General features: G+C 41.9%; 2 protein-coding genes and 1 long non-coding RNA gene across 11 annotated transcripts in view; 1 reads left to right on the top strand and 2 right to left on the bottom strand.

Moving 5' to 3' along the window:
* Positions 1-4,949, bottom strand: part of Sec24a (SEC24 homolog A, COPII coat complex component) — a 78,417-nt gene extending 73,468 nt beyond the window's left edge. For 2 of the 4 annotated variants that reach the window (XM_074057311.1, XM_074057312.1), the window contains exon 1: positions 4,569-4,797. In XM_074057311.1, the coding sequence (XP_073913412.1) occupies positions 4,569-4,665 (97 nt within the window). In that variant the 5' untranslated portion in view covers positions 4,666-4,797. Of the gene's footprint in view, positions 1-4,568 lie in introns of all 4 variants that reach the window. The other 2 variants (XM_074057313.1, XM_074057314.1) reach the window with 2 other exon arrangements.
* A 71-nt stretch (positions 4,950-5,020) lies between these two features.
* Positions 5,021-23,211, top strand: part of Sar1b (secretion associated Ras related GTPase 1B) — a 43,518-nt gene continuing 25,327 nt past the window's right edge. For 3 of the 5 annotated variants that reach the window (XM_074057317.1, XM_074057318.1, XM_020168472.2), the window contains exon 1: positions 15,813-15,948. The gene's annotated coding sequence lies outside the window, so the exon portion shown is untranslated. Of the gene's footprint in view, positions 5,228-15,812; positions 15,949-16,116; positions 16,253-23,211 lie in introns of those variants that run through there. The other 2 variants (XM_074057315.1, XM_074057316.1) reach the window with 2 other exon arrangements.
* Positions 7,727-22,194, bottom strand: LOC141417880 (uncharacterized). 2 transcript variants are annotated; one of them, XR_012442529.1, is made up of 3 exons: positions 21,524-22,164; positions 15,505-16,368; positions 7,727-8,878 (listed from the first exon to the last, which is right to left on the bottom strand). It is a non-coding gene; the product is annotated as an uncharacterized lncRNA (long non-coding RNA). The 2 variants fall into 2 exon arrangements; XR_012442528.1 differs by lacking the exon at positions 7,727-8,878 and having other exon boundaries at positions 14,231-16,368; positions 21,524-22,194.

Genomic DNA, 23,211 nt, shown 5'->3' with positions numbered 1-23,211 from the left:
GAACAGTCAGAAACACACTGACTAAACTCTCTTTTACATAAATTTAAATGTTAAGGAAAAAGATGTGTCCCAGAATGATTTCCCTTAAAATTTCAAGTAGGATAAAGACTCAGGATTTTTTTATTCTTAAGCCATTAATTCACTAATACATTAGGTAAATATATAGAGAACCACTATTTGACAAGTACAATTTATACTTTCTACCAGTCATACATGAACCTAATTAGATGACCAACTTTAAATTAATTCAGGACTCTACAAAATATGGTTCCATTAATTATGGGTCCTACGTGAAAATATATATAAAAATCATAGAAAATTAATCAGGTATTCAAAAACATCATGTTTTAGGCAGCAATATGTTCTCTACACCTCAAAAAGTTCTTTCTGTGTATGTACTTAGAAATACAACTAGTAAAAGCAAGTTAACTATTTGGAAAAAAATTTAATTTAATACCTCACCTCACACAACATACCAAAATACATTCTGTTCACTTGAAGCATTTACTAACTGAAACTTACATACAACAAAGTGGTGCTACTGCATGGGTACAACCTGTGGATCAGTCCTATGATAAGAGCTTTAAAAGAGCACTAAGGGACTGGCTGGGCATGCTGGTATACACCAGTGATCCCAGCACTTGGGAGGCTAGGGCAAAAGGACTGCAAGTTCAGGGCCAGTCTAAGCTATACAACAAGCCCTGTCAAAGAAAAAAGGAGTGGGGAAGGGAGAAGAGGGAGTGTTAGTAACAAGGGCTGGGGGTGTAGCTCCATGATACATTGCTTGCCCACCAGCATGCCCAAGACCCTAAGCTTATTCCCCTGCAAAGGTAAAACAAACAAGAAAGCAACAGAAGGGGAAAAGCAAATGCTAGGAATCACAGTGGGGAGAGGAGTAATTTCAGGATCTACAAGACATTTAGGAAAAGTGATGCTGAAACAACAAAGAAATGTACTAAACACTGAGAAGAGTCATAGTGGGTTCATGCATTAATTAAAACCCAAAGGAAAATAAGCTAGGTGGCAGCTTTGTCAGAAAATATTTCCTGTAGGTACAGTTATCTACTACATAAAGAAACTCAAAAAAAGGTTCTGATCCTTGACTCAGGCACTGAATCCCACTGATCTGTGGGCCCTGCGATCAAGTAGAGTAACAGTGGTTAAATAAGCTGCCTGGATTTAATTCCTGGTTACAAAATTTAGTACCTGTATGACCTCAAACTAGTTACTTTCTCATCATAGGCCAGGTGCAGTGGCTTACTCCTATAATCATAGCTACTTGGGATGCTGAGATTGGGAGGATCGTGGTTTGAGGCCAGCCTAGGTAAATAGTTCTTGAGACACCTATCTCCAAAAATAAACAGTGCAAAAGTGAACTGGAGGTGTTGGCTCAAGTTTTGCAAGCACAAAACCCTGAGTTCAAGCCCCAGTCCAAAAAATTTTTATATTTATATCCATGTATATATATATATACATAGATATATATAAATATAGATCTCCCTTCCCCACTCCTTTCTTTGACAGGACTTGTTGTATAGCTTAGACTGGCCCTGAACTTGCAGTCCTTTTGCCTTAACCTCCCAAGTGCTGGGATCACCGGTGTATGCCAGCATGCCCAGCCAGCCCCTTAGTGCTCTTTTAAAGCTCTTATCATAGGACTGATCCACAGGTTGTACCCATGCAGTAGCACCACTTTGTTGTATGTAAGTTTCAGTTAGTAAATGCTTCAAGTGAACAGAATGTATTTTGGTATGTTGTGTGAGGTGAGGTACTAAATTAAATTTTTTTCCAAATAGTTAACTTGCTTTTACTAGTTGTATTTCTAAGTACATACATAGAAAGAACTTTTCGAGGTGTAGAGAACATATTGCTGCCTATATGTATGTATGTATGTGTGTGTATATGTACACATATATAAGGTTAAGGAACCCAGAGTTACTGCTTCTACTGGAAACACTAATGGAATTTAGTCACAATAATCAGTGTTAGGGGCCACATGCTATTTTTTATTTAGAGCTTGCTTACTTCATGACTAAAGATTTCCTATATTAAACACACAATGATCAGCATGATTTACATCAGAGTGAAACTGAAAGATCTCCCTGTTACTCCTAAAATAAGTATTAGCCTAAGTAAGCATTTCAACTGATGACCTCCCCTCAAAAAAAAAAAAAAAACCCACATACTCTATATTTTGACTGATAATATTGTGCAGAAAAAAAAGCCTGAAAACCATTGTAGACAACCTCTAGGTTGTGATGCAATGCAACAATCTCACATAGCAAAATGTCCTGGTGCTTGAGAAATTCTATAACATAATGACACCATACAACATGAAAGGAGGTTATAAAAAAATGAAAAAAGTTCACTATTAGTAGATCTTTTGATGATAATCTAACAATATCTGAAGATCTAACTGTGCTGTAACAGGTATCTTATGCAAGATACATTAAACCCACAGCTTAAGAGTTTGCAATAGAGGGCTAGTGGAGTGCCTCAAGTGGTAGAGCATCTGCCTAGTAAGCATGAGGCCCTGAGTGCAAACCCCAGTACCACCACCAAAAAAAAAAAAAAGTTTGCAATAGAATATTTAAGCAGCAATTACTGCCTTGAAAGAGTTCACCCAAAGTAGACTACAACATTAAAACCTTCTTCACCTTCTGGAGCAATACCTCTCTCCTCTCCCCAATTCACAACCAAATCCTCACTGTGTTAGTGGGATCAATAAACAACATTGGCCATTTATAGAAAATACTTCTACAAAAAACTTAAGAGCTAGGCACTGGTAGCTTACACCTGTAATCCTAGCTACTCAGGAGGCAGAAATCAGAAGGATAGAGGTTTGAGGTCAGCCTGAGCAATAAACAAAACCTATCTCAAAAACAGCCAACACTTGGAACTGGAGGTGTGGCTCAAGTGATAGAGCTCTTTGCTTAGTAAACATGAGGCCCCAAGTTCAAACCCCGGTACTGCCAAAAAAACAAAAAAAAATGCCAACACAAAAAAGGGCTGGCATGAAGAAGAATGAAATGTTATCATTTGCAAGCAAATGGATGGAACTGGAGAACATAATTCTGAGTGCAGTCAGCCTGGCCCAAAAGACCAAAAATCATATGTTCTCCCTCATATGCAGACATTAGAGCAAGGGCAAACACAACAAAGGGATTGGACTTTGATCACATGATAAAGTGAGAGCATACTATCAGAATTCCCAATTGTATCTGGACAACCTATACATAGGGAGTGCCTTCTTATTTCCTTTTATGATCCCCAGGACAGAATTTAGAAGATGTGTAACAAATGTTTCTTGGCCTGATCATCAACAATGTGACAACATCTTCAACATAGCAAATCACAGTGGCTAAATTCCTTGACATTCCAAAATCAAGACAACTAATACAAAACTTAGAAGCGAATTTGCAGGACTTGACATTTAAAGAGTATGTAAAACTGAAATTTGAAAGAACTAGCCATATCATATCTTACTTAATTTTTTCATGTTAAAGTGAATGCCTTAAAATGATTTCATCCTCAGTGAAAATGTTACCGAATATCACAGAATGTTGTTTACATAATCTGTTACTATCAACTTGAGAAAGAACTGATTGAAGTCAACAACCTTTCAGGGCCTATACGCCACTAATTCTTGCTTCGGCTACATAGCTGCCTATCCAAAGACATTTTTAAAAGTCCAGCAAAGAGCTTTGTTTGTAAAGAAAATAGTGGTCTTTCCTAAAAACAATGTAAACTACAATTTTAGTCACTGGTCATTTCCTCCAACCTCACAGCAATTTTAGATTCCAATGGGCACATTAAGTACTTTAGTATTATTCTACTAGTCTTATTTTCATAAGCCAAACATGTGCAGGTAAATTGGTAAGTAGACAAGCTGTAGGCAGAAAAATCTTTCTCTATTGTAACAATTAACACAAGCTTAGCAAATCACAATGTGGGACAACTTAAGGAATCCTAGAACAGGTATAAAATTACACGACATTCTCACACCGAATGCCAAATTACAGTGCACATGAACACTCCTCAGAGGCTTCAGAGAGATATGTCTAACCAGGTCCCAAGTGATTTAAAGGCCTGGAGAAAGTCTTTCTCCCATCTGTGCGCTCAGAAACTGAGTAGATGACCTAAGCACAGTTCTGGAAAGGTCCTGAAAGACATGAGTAGCCCTAAAAAGGTCTTCTACACAAGCAGAGTCATTCATTCGTGTCTGTACGCCCCCCGCCCACTGCGACCCCACACCCATCTCGCTCTCCAGTGGCGCGGAAGGCGACGGCTCAGACACTGAGACCCTGGCGTGCGCGCAGTCGGGCACTGGCCGAATCCGTGCTTTTTCACCCTAGTTAATCCCCGTCCTTGCACACGGCAGGTGCTCGTTAGCTGTTTGCTGCGGGAACGGATAAATCTTGGTGCACATCCGCCGGGAGCTCGGAGGCCCAGCGCCCGTCACTGCCCGCTGCGGGCCCCGCAGGTCACCCTCTCAGACTCCTGCGTCGCAGCAGAACCGGAGCCCAGGCCCAGATGCGCCCTCCGTCCCGGCCCCGCACCGCACTCACCGTTGGCGTAGGGGACCCCCGAAGCCGAGGTGGCCCTGTTCTGGGCCTGGAGGCCGGCTAGGGTGCCGCCGGAGGCCGGTATCCTCGGCTGGGACATGACGACGGTAATCTGGGCTGGAGGAGTGGCTGCAGTCGACACCAGCGCCAAGCCTCTGGAGAGCTGAAAGACGACCGAGGAGGCTAGAGATTTAGGACTGGACACGGGAGAAAAGGGTGGCGCATCACGCCCAAGGCATGACGCCTCACTCTCCCCAGCCCGCCGGCGACTACGGACTGGCCTAGGAGCTGAGGCTTGGGAGTCGGGCCGGTGGAGCCGCGAACGCCCGGCTGAAAGGCGGCAGACTAACCCAGAGCCGAGGGAGGCCCTGGCCGGAAGTGTCTGTCAGCCGCTTGCCGCGCATGCGCAATCGGGACACGTGGCACTTCCGGCTCCGGGCTAGCCGCCTCGGCCGTGCTCGCCTCTCCTGGCAGCACTACCTAACCCCAGGCCACCTGACTGTCCCGGCGTCCCGGACCCGAGGGCAATGCACGGACTCGCCCGCCACGTCACTAATTCCCTCCACTGGCCGGAAGTGGCGCGTGTCACCACAGCGGAAATCCCTGCCGTGGTGAACGTCACCTCGCTGGCGAGCTGGGGTCGAAGGACAACGCTGACTACGGTAGCAGCTCTCGTGGGGCGGGACAGACAGACAGTTCCTCTTCCCGGGTTTTGTGAGGGTTACCTGAGACGACAGGCGTCATTATCCTCTGTCGACGTTGTGCCATCACTGTGGCTTTTGCCTTTTGACTAGAGGAGTCAGAAGTCATTTTCATTTTGAAACTCGCGTATTCATAGCAGTCACGCTGAAGTTCATCAACTGCACATTTCTCCCCGCTCCTCCCCGGGTTGTGATTGGAACCCAGGGACTCACATGCTAGGCATGCACTCCTCCACTGAACTACATCCCAGCCCCCACAGGACTTTATGTATTTATTTATTTATTGGGTGGTAGGGATCAAACTCACAGCCTCCAAACAGCATATTTAAATGGTCATTGTAAACTGGGCATAGATGTGGGGCCTGTAATTCTGGCTACCGGGAAGGCTGAAGTAGGATGGAGAGCAAGTTCAAAGCCAGCCTGGGCAACTTAGCAGGGCTCTGTCTCAAAATAGAAAGGGATTAATGCTCAGTGGTAGACTGCTTGTCTAGTACTGCCTAGTATGTGTGAGTTCCTGAGTTTAATCCCCAGAACCACAAAAAAAGTTTTATTTTCTAAGAGTTTATATTAAGGTGAATAATTCAAACTTGCTTTCTGGGCAAGCAGATTTTCTTGCAAGTAGCCTTTTTGACTTTTAAGGCCAAAGACAAGTACAAACTGGGTGACTGGACAATATAATTAATGATCTCCCTTCATTCTACTTAGGTTTTTCCTGCTCTAAGTCAGTGACACAGCCCTTCACAGATCTGTACTGTTGATTAAAATGTCCTGCCCTGGGTTTCACAACCTCAGGGTAAAGTACATCTTACCTAATTCACTTAACATCAAATGCCTGCTGTAAAGTGTTATAATATGTAGGAAAAGAACAAGATCTAAGACTACCATGTCAGACCTGAAAAACATGCAGTAAGAATTCGAGTAACTAAATGTAAAAATTTTATCCTACCCCTGATTTTGTTATCATTTGCCTCAGAACTTTACTGAAAATATATTTACTGTGAGTGGAATTCAACAATTAAATACCTTTTTTAAAAGATCCAGGTAGAGCTGGGTATGGGTGACTCATCCCTGGAATCCTAGCTACAAAGGAGGTAGAGATCAGGAGGATCATGGTTCCAAGCCAGCCCAGACAACCCTATCTCAAAAAAACCAACACAAAATAGGGCTGGTGGAGTAGCTCAAGGGGTAGGCCCTGAGTTCAAACCTCAGTACCTCAAAAAAAAAAAAAAAAAAAGGGATCCAGATAGAAAGCCTTCTTGAGGCTAATAACGATAATTTCAGTCAACTATTTTCAGGTAAGAACACCTTTAACAAAATCCCAAGACACATATCCAAGAACACTTAAAAAGATACACAAGGGTCAGGCTCACTGGCTCACAGTTGTCATCCTAGCTATTCAAGAAAATCTCGGTATGGGACAAAGGTGAGGGCATTGAGAGAGGGTCAGGATGGGGATAGGAATGAGAGAACATCTCAACAAATAAGCCAGGCATGGTGGTTCTAATCCCAGCTAAACCTGAGGCATAGCTAGGAGGACTGAGGTCCACAGCCAGCCCCAGGCAAAAATACTAGACCCTATCTGAAAAAAAAAAAAAAAAAAAAAACACTAAAGCAAAAAGGTTTGTAAATATGGCTCAAGTGGTAGAGTGCTTGCCTAGCAAATATGAGGCCCTTGAATTCAAACCCCTCAGAACTGAAAAGATGCTCTTACTATTTTAAAAGAAAACAGACCTCAGACAGAAACTGAATCTTCATAACCTTAGACAAAATCAGGATCATTCTTCAAAGAGGTGAAAATGCTCAGGCCTAGTCTCAAACTTCCATTAGTTTAATTCACTTTTTTTTGGTGAGACTGGGGTTTGAACTCAGGGCTTCACACTTGAAAAGCAGGTTCTCTACCACTTGAGCCACACCTCTAGTCCATTTTGCTCTGGTTACTTTGGAGATGGGGTCTAAAGAACTATTTAGCTGGACTCAAACCACCAAATTCCCCATCTCAGCCTCCCCAGTAGCTAGGATTACAGGTGTGAGCCACAGGTGGCCAGCTAATCTTTATATGCAACTTCTTTTGAATAATCTTGGTTTGTTGACCTTGGCACAGGGATTTGATTTGGTTAAATCAAGCTTTCTTTGAACTTTGTTCTGTTTATGCAATAACTGTTCAGAGATTTTCAAAAGTAAATAACCTCATAGATTAAATCAGTTAAATAATTATGAATAATTTGCTAATAAGTAAACAATGCTTTCCCTAAAATCCATTCACCCCTAAGTTATTCTGGTGCTTTTATTCCCCCCAAAAAACTATGGGGGGGTGCTGGTGGAGTAGCTCAACTGGTAGAGCACCTGCTTAGTGTGAGGCCCTAAGTTCAAGCCCCAGTACCACCAAAAAAAAAAAAAAAACCTATAGTTAAGTCTTAATTTTTTTTTTTTTTTACATTTTCATTAATCAGCTTTAAACTATCAAGGAGAAAAACTGCATGTGTCTGAGATAGTAGGAAGGTTAAGTTTAAATAATTAAAGTATGACAACATACCAGAAAAGTTAAGTAATTTTTATATTAAACATTACACAGTATCAAATCCTCTGACTTTTTTTTTTTTTTTTTTTTGCAGTACAAGGGTTTGAACTCAGGGCCTACACCTTGAGCCACTCTGTCAGCCCTTTGTTGTGATGGTTTTTTCAAGATAGGGTCTCTTGCAGTATTTGCCATCCTCCTGATCTCTGCCTCCTTAGTAGCTAGAATTAAAAACATGAGCCACTGGCACCCAGCATCCTCTGACTTCTTAAAGTTAACTTTTAGTTTAAAGTTTAAAGTTAACTTAAAGTTTAACTTCTTTGGTTAAATACCAAAGAAAAATTATTAGTGCTATTACTAGTTGTTAAACTTACTGGTATTTCTTTGGTCAATGATATCACATACTTTTCTAAACTAATATCCATTATATATTTTACTATTTCATCTTTCTTATCCAGAACAACAGACCTTCTACCAAATATACACCCTTCGGTTGTCCATTATAAAATTTTCTGCACATTATTTCCAGAGCCTTGGAACCTACTTATGAAAATTTTGAACAAAGTAAGTGACAAGCTGTATAACCAAGGAGACAAACACTATATCAAGAATATTATAGCCTGGCGCCCTGGCTCACATCTGTAATCCTAGCTAGTTGGGAGGTAGATATCAGGAGGATCTCGGTTTGAGGCTAGCCCAGTCAACAAAAGTGAGGCCCCATCTCAAAAATACCCAACACAAGAAAGGGCTGGTGGACTGGCTGGAGTGGTAGAGCACCTGCCTAACAAGGAACCTCAGTATCAAAAAAAAAAAAAAAAAAGAATATTCCATTATGTTTGATCACTCAAAAAGGGACACAGGCATTTCTAATAAAATTTGCCCATACGTAGAAGTGGGCCTAGCCTCACAACAAAATCTCTTTGCCTGCTTGCTCATGACTGTTGGTTTATCAGCTGATAAGCAGGATCAGTTCAGTTAACTTTTCAGGAAGGGGAAATTACTTTAGATTCTTTAAATAAAACATATGGTTTAAATGGTAGAGCACTTACCTAGCAACTCGAGGTCCTGAGTCCAAACTCAGTATCGCCGCACCCCCCCTAGAAAAAAAATTGTTTTATTTCAAACAAAAAAGAAGTTTCAATTACAAATTAGTATATACAAACAAGTTTTGCTCACTGAAACTCTTGTGGCTCCGTTTTAGGAACAATTCGTTTGGCCTCATTTGCCTCTGACAGGACATCTGTATCTGAAGTCAGCTGCTCTGAAACTACAACACAAGTGCACTCATCACACAAAGCCAGTAAATCCCACTGCTCTCTAGAAATACCATGTTTATGTAGTTCTTAACATTCTCACTGCCTGCTCTGGTTAGCTTCGTCATCTTGCACTTGAACTATTAGAATAGTTTTTCTGGATTCCTTTCCATACTGCATGTTGAATTGAGCTCCCAGATATTGATTCCATTTTTATTTTCCTGTACCCCAAAGCCTGTCATTGCTACCTCTCCCTGTTGTATTAAGTTGGGATTCCTCTACATGTCTTTCCTCATGCTTAGTAAAACCCAAAAGATCCTGCCCATAGCCTTTAAAGCCCCACATGACATGGCCTGGCCTCATCTTCCATATTCTCTCTCACTAAGTCTGCTCCAGACACAATTGATATTTCTCTAGCTATCCAAACTCAAACCTGTCTTTACACTTAATTCCAATACTTGCATGCTTTTCCCCAAGACACCCACAGAGCTCAGTTTCTCACCTTTGCAAACCTTTGTTCAAATGTTACATTATTAAAGAGGTTGTTTCTGAATATCCTGTCTAATAACACTCCCTGTTCACTCTGCTTATGTTTCTTCATAGCACTTCATCATTGTTATATATTGATATCTATGTTTATTCCTCAGTAGAACATAAATCTAGACATATCCTGTCAATTCTAATTATGTCTGTCTCCCTGTGAGACCAGGAACTATGTCTTATTCTGCTGTGTATTCTTAGCTGGTGACTTAGGACCTCACAATTAACAGGTATTCAGCAAACTTTTTTTTTTTGATAGTGCTAGGGATCAATCCTAGGCCTTATACATCCTAGGTGTATTAGTTTCTTGTTGCTATGAAAGAATACCTGACATAAACAATTTTTTTAAAAGGAGGAAAGCTTTGTGGTACTGAGGTTTGAACTCAGGGCCTCATACATGCAAGGCAGACACTCTACCACTTGAGCCACTCTGCCAACCCTATTTTTAAGTTTCTAATTAGTAAGTGCTGTTGCAGAGTCAGTGCTAAAACAGGTTGGCAAGGAGGGGTCTGCTTTAGGTAGGATGTTAGGACATGAGGTGACAACTAAGTTGTGATCCAAGTGATGAGAAACCTAGCTTCCCAAAGAAGATGGGGAGAAAAGGGGCTCCAGAAGCCTGGCATGCACAGCACTCCAGAGGCCAGGCAGGAGGATCAAGAGTTCAAGGTCAGCCTGAGCTACATAGTAAGATCGTATCTTAAAAAAATTGTGTGTGTAGACAGTGGGGCAGGGAGGAGTGGGAAGATGCTTCAGGAATAGGAACAGCACCTACAAAGGCCCAGAGGCGGTGATGAACTTGCTGTAGTGAGCAAAGCAGAGTAGTATGGGATAAGGTTGAAGAAATAGAGGGGCCAGATCAGTGAGAACCTTATAAACCATCGAAAGATGTTTAGAGGGTTTGGGAAGCAATTCAAGAATTGTAAGGGCTGGCAGAGTGGCTCAAGTGGTAGAGGGCCTGCCTAACAAGTGTGAGGCCCTGAGTTCAAAGCCCAGTACCACCACCAAAAAAAAGTGTCTATCTAGCTAGGCACTGGTGGCTCACACCTGTAATCCTAGCTACTTGGGAGGCACAGATCAGGAGGATTGCAATTTGAAGCCAGCCCGGGCAAATAATTCGTGAGACCATATCTTTAAAAATATCCAGCACAAAAAGGGTTGGTGAAATGATTCAAGTGGTAGAATGCCTGGCTAGCAAGCGTGAGACCCTGAGTTCAAGCCCCAGTACCACAGGGAAAAAAAAGAATTGTAAACAGAAGCTGGGTATCCTGGCCCATATATACAATCCCAGATGTGTGTGGGAAGGCAAAGGATCACCAGTTTGATGTCAACTTGAGCTACATAGCAAGACTGTGACACACACACAACATATACAAAATAAAAATTTTAATCAGGGTAGAAACTTGATCTAATTCAGCTGCTGCAACAATAATTGGTTGAAGGGAAAAGAATGGAGTTGTTACTGTAACAGGATGAGAGATGACAGTGGCCCACAGATATTGACTATAGTGAACATAGAGAGAAGTGTATTTGTTAACCCAAATTAAAACTTTGGACTTTGAATCTCTTTACCTCTGCTAACCACATGCAATCAGCCATGAAATCTTACAAATTCCAACCTTTAGTTTCTCACCCATGACTCCCTGTTCCTCAGTTCCTGTTGACCAAACCCAGGCCTTGTTATCTGTCACCTGCATGATTGCAGCCACCCTATTACTGAACTGATTCCAGCGTTCAGTCTTGATTTGTTCCAGTACAACCCACACACTGGTGTCACAGAAACTCAAAAGTACAGTTCTGGCCATGTTCCTGTTCTGCTCAGAACCCCAGAAATTTGGGAGTCAAGGCCTGTCATGGCTCAGGCCAATTCTATCCAGTTAAACAGTAATACTTGCCTAACACTTTTCCCATATCTACTCCTTTTGTATGTTATTTCCTCACTATAATACATCATTTCTTTGGATACTAGTCCCCATCTTACAGATGCAGGAACTGAAACTTGTAGTGGCTAAATAATGTTGAAATCAGTCTTTGAACTAGTATATAACCAGGTTAAGTTTTTAAATTTTAAATGTTTACAAGATTGTATGACTATAATATTACAAAACTGGTTACAGCTGAGCATGGTGGCACTTGCCTGAAATCCCAGCACTTGGGAGGCTGAGGCAGGAGGATTATGAATTAGAGGCCAACTGGGCTACATAGCAAGACCCTGTCTCAAAAAAACCCATTAAATAGCTGGCCACAGGTGGCTCACATCTGTAATCCTAGCTATTCAAGAGGCAGAGATCAAGAGGATCTTGGTTTGAGGCCAGCCCTGGCACCCTGGCAAAATGAAAGCAAGACCCTAACTCAAAAATACCCAACACAAGCCAGGTGCTGGTGGCTCAAGCCTGTAATCCTAGCTACTCAATAGGCAGAGATTGGGAAGGATCTTGGTTTGAAGCCAGCCTGGGCAAATAGTTCAAGAGACCCTATCTCGAAAAACCCTTCACAAAAATAGCGCTGGTGGAGTGGCTCAAATGAAGGCCCTGAGTTCAAGCCCCAGTACCGGGGGGTGGGGGGGTGGGGGGGGGGTGGAACCACAGCTGGCTGGCGTGAGTGACTCAAATGCAAATGCTAGAGCACCTGCCTAGCAAGCATGAGGTCCTATGTTCAAACCCCAGTACTGCCAAAACAAACAAACAAACAAAAAACCCAACACAAAAAAGGACTGCTGGAGTAGCTGGAGTGGTAGAGTGCCTGCCTAGCAAGCATGAGGCCCTGAGTTCAGACCCCAGCACTGCAAATAAATAAATAAATAAATAAGTACTGGTTATCTCTGTGAGGTTTGGCTGAGGCTGATTTTTATGCCTATTTAATAGAAATAATATATGATGTTAGCTTTTTTGTTGTTTTGGGGGGTTTTTTGTTGTTGTTCTGGGTGGTACTGGAATTTGAACTCTGGGCCTCATGCTTGCTAGGCAGGTGCTCTACTGTTTGAGCCATTCTACCAGCCCCTTATGTTAACTGTTTACAGTTATTGTTTATTACTTTTATAGCAGCAGCAACAATCATCAAAGAGATTGGGGAATTTGGCCTTAAAAGGAAAGAAAGTCTGACATATGTTACAATATAAATGACTCAAGGATTTTTGTGCTTAAGTGAAATAAGCCAATCACAACAAGAAAACACTAGATGATTCCACTTCCATGAGGTATTTAAAGCAGTCAAAATTCTAGAAACTGAAAGCAGAATGGGGTTGCAAGAGGTTTGAGGAAGGAGGAAATGGATTTCAGTTTTACAAGGTGAAGAGTTATGTAGCTAGATGGTAGTGATGATTATGCAACAGTATGAATTAGTTAATACCACTGAACTGCACACTTACAAATAATTACCATGGTAAATTTTAGGGCTGGGAATATAGCTGAAGCAGTAGAGTTGCTTCAGCATGGAAAAAAGCAGCATGGAAAAAAGCAAAAAAATAAAAAGGATGGCAAGTCTTATGTATTTTTTGCATCAACAAAAAACATTTAAAAAAAGGTAAGATTCGGGGGAAAATCCTTTAAGGCTACCCAGACACTAGCTTCTCCTGCTTCTTCACTTACTAACCCCAACACCATCCTATACTGTTATCCTTTCTCCTCCCATGCCTTGTATATATATTTTTTGGTGGAACTGAAGTTTGAACTCAGGGCCTCATGCTTGCTAGGCAGACACTTTGCCACTTAAGCCACTCTGCCAGCCGTGTGTGTGTGTGTGTGTAGTACTTTCTTTCTTTCTTTTGTGGCACTAGGGTTTGAACTCAGGGCGTCATGCTTGCTAAGCAGGTGCTCTTACTGTTTGAGCCACTCCATCAGACCTTTTTGTTTTTTTGTGATGGGTTACTTCGAGATAGGATCTCTCCAACTATGTGCCTGGGGCTGGCTTTGAACCATGATCCTCCTGATCTCTACCTCCTGAGTAGCTAGGATTACATGTGTGAGCCACCAGCAGCAACTGTGTTTGGTACTTTCCAGACAGGGTCTCCTGAACTATTTGCTTGGACTGGCCTTGAACTACGACCGGCCTTGAACTACGACCTTCCTGATCTCTGCCTCCTGAATAGCTAGGATATAGGCCCCATGCCTTATTTTATAGTTAGTTGTGACCTAATACATCACCATACTCTAAGGGAAGAGATTATGTCTTGCTTATTGTTACATTTCCCGTTCTGTTGCTGAGATCAGCAAGAATTATAATTTTGATTTTTAAAAAGCTACCAAAATGCTAGGGATATCAGGAAAGACAGGCTGTCCAGGACTATAACTGTTGAGCAGTCTTGAGGATCCCCATGCATTGCTTCTGGCCACTTAAAAGTATTTAGTAAACCACACTGAATTCAAGGCAATGGGAATGGAGAGGGAGTAGAGGAGAAACAATGAAGACTGGAATAGCCAATCTGTCCAACTCAGCCCAAAGAACTCTAAGGAACCCCTTCAACCTCTCCAGCACATAAGTGTACCCAAGAGTCCTTTAGGACTTGAATTTATTAAGCACCTATTATGTGCCAAGCACTGAAAAGGGGTTCAGGAAGGGTTCTGATAGCTGTGTTCATAACCTCAGGAAGTAGATAGAATGTCCATCTGGGGAAACTTCAAATAATCACATGTGTAATGGTACAATAATGAGCAAGATGACTGCATTTAGCCTTTTATTTATTTATTTTGGTGGTAGCTGGGGTTTGAACTCAGGGCCTAATACTTACTAGGCATGTGCTCTACCACTTGAGCCACTCCATCAGTCTTAACCTTTTTTTTTGGCAGCACTGGGGTTTGAATCAGGGCTTCCTGCTTGCTAAACTGGCACTCTTATCACCTGAGCAACACGTCCAGCCCCATTTAAACTTTTTTGGTTTTGTGTTTTTAAATGTTTTTTTGAGGTAGTAGCCTCAAAAAACTTGGCTCACCATGTAGCCAAGTTGGCCCTGAACTTGGAATCCTCCTGCCTTGGCCTCCCTGGGATTGCAGGCGCAAACCACCACCCCTGCTTTAAACAAGATGACTTCAACAATAAGGCAATGGTTTAGTTCCTGGGGAAACCTGTAGCAGAGGGGTTAACAAGTCTGGGAGAAAGGCCTTGATGAGAGAGGGCTGAAGAGTGTGTGTAGAAGTTAACTGGGTAAAGAGGCTGGGACAGTCTGACATGAGTGAAGAGAAGGCCCAAGGAATGTGACACTCACTGGTCTAGAACAGCTATCCAGCAGAGCCAGTTACAGGCTTTGCTGGGAATCCACAAAATAAAGTCGGCTTCAATCCCCAAACACCTCCTCTTTTGTCCCTGTCACCTAGAATCCTAGGCCTGAGAGAAGTTTTGTTGCTGTGGTTTTTGTGGTGCTGGGGATTGAATCCAGGGATTTGCACATGCTAGGCAAGTGCTCTACCACTGAGCCACAACTACAACCCTGAAAGAAGTTTTGGAAGCACTGTCCATACTTCCATTGCAGGCGCCATGTATTTCCAAACACATTTAAGGAAGGTAACTCTAAGCCATTAGTAAAGAACACTGGAGTCAAGACTGTTTTGTTTAAAACTGAATAGTCAAGCTGATGGTTCATGCTTATAACACAATCCTAGTTACTCAGAAGGCAGAGATCAGGAGGATCAAGGTTCAATGCCAGGCCCAGCAAATAGGTTTTGAGACTCTATTTCAAAAATACCTAACACAATAGGGCTGGCGGAGTGGCTCAAATAGTGGAAAGCCTGCCTTGCAAGCGGTTAAGACCCTGAATTCAGGCAGAGATCAAGAGGATCACAGTTCAAGGCCAGCCTGGGCAAATAGTTCTGGAGACCCTATCTCAAAAAACCCTTCACAAAAATAGGCCTGGTGGAGTAGGTCAAGGTGAAGGCCATGAGTTCAAGCCCCAGTATCGGAAAAAAAAAAAAAAAACCGAGCTGGGCACGGGCGGTACGCACCTTTAGTAATACCAGGGAGGCGGAGGCAGGAGGGTCGTGTCGCGGTTTGGAGGCCAGTTTGGGGCATATGAGACCGCTTCGCCATTCCCATCCCATGTCGAAAACAAAAATTTGGGGATAAAAAAGGCAAGAAACGAATGCCAAGAGTAATTTTCTCAGGTGAGGAACGAATGTTCCCATCTCTTTTAGGCCCTTGGGCCCTTAAGGCTGGGGGGGAGGGGAGCGTGGAGGACTGGCGGGTGCGCTCCTCTGGGGGATTGGTGGCTGGACCACAAGGAGGCGGAACTGAGCGCACGCGGTGCTGCGGCCCGGCGGACCGTCGCTAGTGAGGCGCCCGCCGGCCCGGAAGGACCTGACGCGAGCTGGGTCCGCGGCAGCCATCGCGCTTTGCAGTTTGGTCTGGGGCTCACGCCAAGCAGGGAATTGCATTAGCTCCAGTCGCAGGTGAGTGGCAGTCCCTCCTTCAGGGAGGATGACGGACGTCAGCTGTGAGCCTCCGGGAAGGAGCACCGTGAGGGCGTAGGCTCAAGCCGGGCTCCTGCCGGTGGCCCTGGGAGAAAGGGGGCGTCTGGTTTTCGCCGCGGAATTTGGCAGCGCGAGGGAGGACAGGACCAGTCCTTGCCCCACGGGGCCACTTTGGTGACTGTCGGGACAGGACACTGCTGCTGAGAGCGCGGTTATTTCAGGAGAAGGCGAGATGACCGCAGACCAGCCTCTTTTCTCCCCGGGCCTCAGTTTTTTTCACCTGGTGAGGTGACAACTGGAGAGGCGGCGACGCCGCGCGTTGGTTTCAGCTTTCCCAGTTGGGTTGGAGGCAGACGTTTTACCATAGCCCAAGACCCCATGAAGTTGGGGGAATACAGGCTGTTGGGGAAATTAGTGACAGAGTGTTCAGGATTTTTCTGATAAGACAAAAAAATTGTTTTGAAACAGCTGAAACTGACTTCGTTAGTTGAAGGAACCAAATTCTTCAGGAGTTTTAAGGTGTTAGATATATTGGGCAAAATAAGGCGAAGAAATCCTTTTAACTTGAAAAAAAATCAAACCTAGTATTTATTTTGCATGTACTTACATCAAGCTCTGTGATGCAAAATATCTTACTCCAAAGAAGTCGTATGTTCAGTGTTAAAATATCAGCTAAGTTGCCCAGAAGCAAATGAAAGAAGGCAAAAGGAAAAGAACATTTATTGATTAGCAACTTGCGTTAAGACTCTGCGTGTGCACACAGTCTACTAAGAAAGGTAGTCGTATCATCTCAGCTTTATAGATGATGAATAAAGGATGATTTACAATTTGTCAGTTATTAGCCAGTGTCATATAGCAGAGCAAAGTGATCCATCATTGAACCTTTCAGTAGAAATGTATTTGTTGCCAGAATAGTTTGAACTTTAAAAATTTTTTTTTTGAACTTTAAAATTTTTAAGGCAGCTAGTCCTTACCTGAACTACCGGCCTAATAATCACTCATCAAAAAAAAAAAAAAAAAAACGCCAAAAACAAAACAAAAAAAAAATTTTTTTTAAGATACCCAGGTTCTTGTGGTGCCCATAATTCCACCTACTTTGGAGGCTGAGGCGGAGGATACTTGACCCCAGGAATTTGAAGCCCAGACCCCCCACCCCCATCTTAAGGCAGATTTTTTTTTTTTTTTTTTTTTTGCAGTACCAGGGCTTGAACTCGGGGCCTGCACCTTGAGCCACTCCACAAGCCCTTTTTGTGTTGGGTATTTTCGAGATAGGGTCTTAAGAACTTTGTGCCTAGGCTGGAGTCAAACAGTGATCCTCCTGATTTCTGCCTCCTGAGTAGCTAGGATTACAGGTGTAAGGCACTGGTGCCTGGCTTTTTAATTTTAAGCTACTTCCTTGGCATTTTCTGAGTTTACAGAAGAGGAAATATTAAAGAAGCATTGTAATTATGAAGACTTGCTAGTTTTTAAGGTTCATTTGAACCTTCCTTTGTCTTGCTTTATTGTGCTGAAGTAGAAATTCAAGCAAGACTTGATGCAAAAGATTAATCTACCAGAAATGAAAATCACTGCTGCATCATTCCAAGTTTACAAACTAGAATTCTATAGGAATGACTCATCATTTCTCCACTCCTTTCTTTTAAGTATGCAGTTGACTGAAACTCATTTAAATTATTTCTCTGCAAAATATTACTAAGCAAATACTTTAAAGTCTCTTTTAATACTTTTTAATCTTTTTTAATCTCTTTCTTGAGTGAATAGTTTTTAGGACAACGTCAGTGTTGGCACACACCTGTTATCCCAGCACTCAGAGTGTTTTGAAGATTGAATCTGTCATCAAGTATGTTGATTTTCTTAGTTATCTGTTGGCAAGTTCAGGTTCAGTACTCAGTCTTACAAACAACCTTTTTGTTTGTTTTATGTTTTTTGAGACAGGGTCTTGCTGTGCCTGAGTTCAGGCTGGCCTCTAACTCAGTCCTTCTGCCTCAGCTTCCCAAGTTCTTGGTTTACAGGCAAGTGCCACCATGCCTGGCAAATAGGAAGTTGTTTTCATTGTTGAAAATTGAACACAGTAAATTGAACCCAAGGCCTTCTTTTCACACTCTTGAAAGAAAGCCATATTTAGCATGGTTACAATCTTTCAATTGAGTGTCACTTTGCTCTAAGGAAACGTGAGTACATATTTTTTGTTGCCCACATGAGTCAAAAATTATAGTTCACTTATAAATGCTGTACATCCAATTCTAAAATGTTTATTTGAGGATTTTTTTGGGGGGGAGGTGGATTAAGTATTATTTGTACTGTGGTTTCGAAACTTTAAAGACTGAAAATCTGACAGTTTTGGGGGAGAAAATTTGTAAAGCAGCATGTCTTGAAATATTCAGTATACAAAATAAGGTCAAGCATACTTTGACTTTTGTATTTCTAGACTATTTGAATTTAGGAGAACTCTTAAGTTACCTTACAGGTAGCTTACTGATTTTATAGAATTTTAATAATGACTTAATTAGGTAGAAAATTAGAGTTAATCTCATGAAATTTCTTTTCTCTAGATTTGAAGGAAGCTATTCTAATGCCTTTTTTGGTGACAATCAATGATAGTGTGTTAATATTTAATACAAAATCAGAAGGCCATTAAGACTTTTTTCATAATAAAAGTTATTAAACTGGGCATGATAGTACATGTCTGTAATCCCAGCACTTAGCAGGCTGAGGCAGGAGAATTAAGAGTTCAAGGCTCATACTTGTAATCTTATCTACTCAGGAGATAGAGATGGGGAGATAGAGATGGGGAGGCCAGCAGGGCAAAAAAGGCCAGGAGACTTCATTTCAACCAATAAAGGCTGGGCATGAGCATGTACCAGTGGCTCATGCCTGTAATCCTAGCTACTTGGGAGACTGAGATTGGGAGGATTGAGGAAAGAGGCCAGCCTGGGCAAATAGTTCATGAGACCCCATCTCCAAAATAACAGCAAAATGGATTAGCAGCATGGCTCAAGCATTAGAACATCTCCTTTGCAAACTCAAAGCCCTGAGTTCAAACCTCAGTCACACACACACCACGCACTAAAGATGGGTATGGTGACATGCACATGTCATCCCTGCTAGGTGGGAAACTTAAGTAGGAGGATCACATTCCAGGCCAGCCTGGGCATAAACGGGAGAACCGATCTCAAAAATAACCAGAGGCGTGACTCAAGTGATAGAGCACAAGGCCCTGAGTTCAAAACCCAATCAATACTGCCAAAGAAATTTAAAAAAAAAAAAATGATTTGGAGGCCAGCCTGGGCTACATAGTGTGATCCTGTTATTTTGCAAATTGGCATTTAAATTTTTATGCTTTCAATTTCGGTTAATTTAGCCTGAGTTAATTCCATCTTATATCTGTGTATTAGTCAAAGTATTTTCATGTATATTTAATCATTCTTACAACTCTGTGATGAAGATGGTATTCCTGTTATATGTAAGAAGCATTGGCCTCAGAAGTATTGGCTTTCCCAGAGTAAAACAATAGGGCGAGTCAGGCACTGGTGGCTCTCGTCTGTAATCCTAGCTACTCAGGAAGCAGAGGCAGAGATCAGGAGAATCATGGTTCGAAGCCAGCCTAGGCAAATAGTTTGAGAAACCCTATCTTTAAAAAACTTATCACAAAAAGACTGATGGAGTGGCTCAAGTGGTGGAGCACCTGCCTGGCAAGTGTGAGGCCTTGAGTTCAAACTCTAGTATCACCAAAAAAAAAAAAGAAAGGAAGAAACAATAGTATTTCACAACGTGAAGATCAAACCCAGGTCCTTATGCATGCTAGCAAGTGCTATACCACTGAACTATTCCCCTATCCCTCAAAAGGAGTGCATTTTGAATCCAGATATTTTTTTTTCCCCCAGGACAGATACTATATCCATTGCACTCTAGCTCAACCATGCTTTGCATCCTAAAGTTATTAATAAATTGATTGTACAATCCCAGTCTTGTCATATTTTGTCATACTTGCCTCTTCAGACTACCGTATTATATCTCTTATTTTCTCCCAATAGTATGATTTGTAGTATTTGTGTTTTGTCATCTTTTTTTTTTTTTTTCCGGTACTGGCGTTTGAACTCAGGCCTACACATGAGCCATTCTACCAGCCCTCCCCCCTTTCTTTTTTCCCTGATGGTTCTTTTTTTGAGATAAGGTCTCAAGAACTATTTGCCGAGGCTGCTTTGAACCACGATCTTCCTGATCTCTGCCTCGCAGATAGCTAGGATCACAGACTTGAGCCACTGGTACCAGGCCTGTTTTGTCATCTCACATATGTTTTTAAAAGTTCATACTAAACTGGGGGTGTAGCTCAGTGATAATGTACTTGCCCACATAGCATGCATGAGGCTACAGGTTTGATCCCATGCACTTCAAAAAAAGAGAGAGAGAGCGAGAGAGAGAGAGAGAGAGAGAGTGTGAGTAAGGGCTGGTAGAGTGCCTGTCTAACAGGTATGAGGCCCTGAGTTCAAACTCCAGTACTGACAAAAAGGAAAAAGAAAAGTTCATGCCTAAATGATTCTGCTTAATTCCTCATATAAATGAGTTACAAATATAAAATGTTCATGTAAATTTTTTTAATTTACCTTCTATCTTTTATAATTGCTGTTTTGAGCTATACTTGGCATACTATAAAATTCGCGCTTTTAAAATTTAGTGTTTTCAGTATAGTCACAGTGTTGTGCAACCATTACTGATACTTAATTCCAGAATATTTTCATCACCTCAAAAAGAAACCCAGAACCCATTAACAGTTGTTCCCCATTTCTCCCTCCTCTAATGGGGCAACCACTGATCTGCTTAGTCTATGATTTGCCTGCTGTGGACATTTCTTACAAAGGGAGTTTTTCCAGGCTAGAGTTATAGCTCGATGATAGAGTGCTTACCTAATATGCATTAGGCCCTGAGTTTGAAGCCCAGCATTGCAAAAATAAATAATTATAAATAAATGGAGTTATTTGTGTAACTTTAATGGAACAAAATTTTAAGAAGCTATTTGTTATCTGAGAAGCCCTATTCCATTAAATCCTTTGCACTGATTTTCATGTTACTTGAGTAGATCACTTTTTAATTTGCTTAGGGCTTCTTCCTGTTTGGTGTTCATGCAATAAATAAATCTGCTGACATGATTTGTTTCCTTGTTCTTGACCTTTGCTCTTCACATGTCTTAATAGTCTGTTCATGGTGTTGCATAACCTGTTTTCAGGGCTCAGGTATCTGTTTGTAATAAGTAATTTTTATTCTTAGTTGAGCATTTTTATTTCTATTTTAGAAAACAGCAAAAACATTCTATTTGTAACAACTCCTAGCTTGTCTTAAGGTTCTGAGAAATCACAACTTTATAAAAATATAAATTTCTCTGATCTTCTGAAGTAGTTACTTATTTAGATTAGTTGTTAGATTATAGTTATTAGATTATTCCTCTTGGGACAAATTTTGTAACAGCAAATTAGTGCCATCCTTACATAAAAAAAGCTTTTTTCCTTTAAGTCTTACCCCTTTCCACTTTCCACCATTCCTCCCAGTTTTCACCTACCTGCCATCATCTCCAGTGACGAGGACTTTGGATCTTGATTCATTCTTACTTTTTCATAGCAACGCCCTCTACTTTCTAGGTGATTCTTCTTTCTCTCTGTGGACAATGCACCTTGTAGCCTGGCTTCCCATATCTTTCACCCTTACTTCTCTTTATCTGTCCAGGCTGGAGCCAGGACCTTGAAGCTTGGCACCACCCAGGCCTGAACTCTTTTGAACTCTTGAACCCCATGTTCTCTTCCTTTTCGCTGGTACAGTCATGGCCTACCTTTCACCTCTCACCCTTTTACTCTGTCTGCACCTGAGTTGTGGCTTGCAGACTTGTTACCTATTTGACTGGTTCTATTCTGTGAGAATCCTGTCTTTGATCACCACCCACCTCTGTCTTTTATCCACTCAGCCTGGACTAAAGATCAGATCACTTCAGTTCCTCTCACTAGTACCCTCAAAGCCCTGTTCCTCTTGTCCCTTTTCATCCCTGTCCTGGAAATCCCTATCTCCAGTCACTCCATATTTTCACAGTAGCGCTGGGGATTGAACATTCTAGGCAAGTGTACTTTACCATTGAGCTATATCCCCAGCCTTTTTAGCAATCCTTTTAACTTGCTTCATTCCCCATAGTAGCTATGCTGATGTTTACTTTACTCCTCAAAATTTCTCTATACCCTTCCCTTCCTGCCCCCCCCCCCCCCGCTTTTTTTTTAAACAGGTCCTACTAAATTGCCCGGGCTGACCTTGAACCTTTAGTCCTCTTCCCTTTGCTTCCTAGTTTGGGGATTATAGGTATGTGCCACCACAGCTAGCCCCTTCTTCACTTTTCAGTCAGATTCCTGCTACCTCTACAGTTTTTGTAACCCTCCTTCCTTCTACTTTTAGAGGGAAAGTTGCCTCTCGGTTCAGGCTTTGCCCCTTCTTTCAATTAATTCCTCATTCCCTCATTCTCTTATCTTTTAAACTTTCTTGCCAGTAGATCCTTTCTTTCAGTTTATCAACTCAAGCTTCACCCTTCCTTGAGAATAAAATCTTTTCTCTCATTCCACTTAAAACTTTTTGAAAGGAGAATCTTTCCTTGCTGTCTCTGTATTAAACCTTTGTGTTCATTCACTTCTCAATAATAACAGCATCCAAGGTTCCTTTTTACATTTTGTCTCATCTGATCTTTACAACACCCTAAGAGATATTTCAGAAGAAACTTGTAACTTGTTCACGGTCACAGTTTATGAATCACAGAGGCTCTTCTCTGCTTTCAGTGTTGACTGTATGACCTACACCACTGTTCTACCACAGGCTGCTCATTCTGTCAGCAGTTGGCTCTGTGTGTCAGCAAAGCCAACTGTGATCTTTCTGCAGCTGTATTTGATGTTGCTAACTTCTTTCCTTCCCATTTTTGCAGCTGTCTTTTCTAGTTCTCAGCCTTCCTGGATTTGGTTGGTTCTCCCACTGCCATTTGTCCCCTTAAGAACCACCTCAAGTGAGAACTTTCTTCTGTAGCATTTTGGCTGGAAGCTCTCAGGCATAGATAGCAGGAGAACATTCTGATGATAAGGAGAATGGGCAGAGGCTTTAAGGTGGCAAAGTCAGTCACCTGACCCAGGGAAAGCTACAAGTAAGGAAGTGTGGTATATGTTAAGCTTGGAAAGGTACCCAAGGGGTAAGTAGTAGAAGCTCTGGAATATTAGACTATGAGTT

The sequence above is a fragment of the Castor canadensis genome, chromosome 16 (assembly GCF_047511655.1).
Source record: "Castor canadensis chromosome 16, mCasCan1.hap1v2, whole genome shotgun sequence".
Lineage (NCBI taxonomy): Eukaryota > Metazoa > Chordata > Mammalia > Rodentia > Castoridae > Castor > Castor canadensis.
This window is presented reverse-complemented; position numbering and strand designations above follow the sequence as displayed.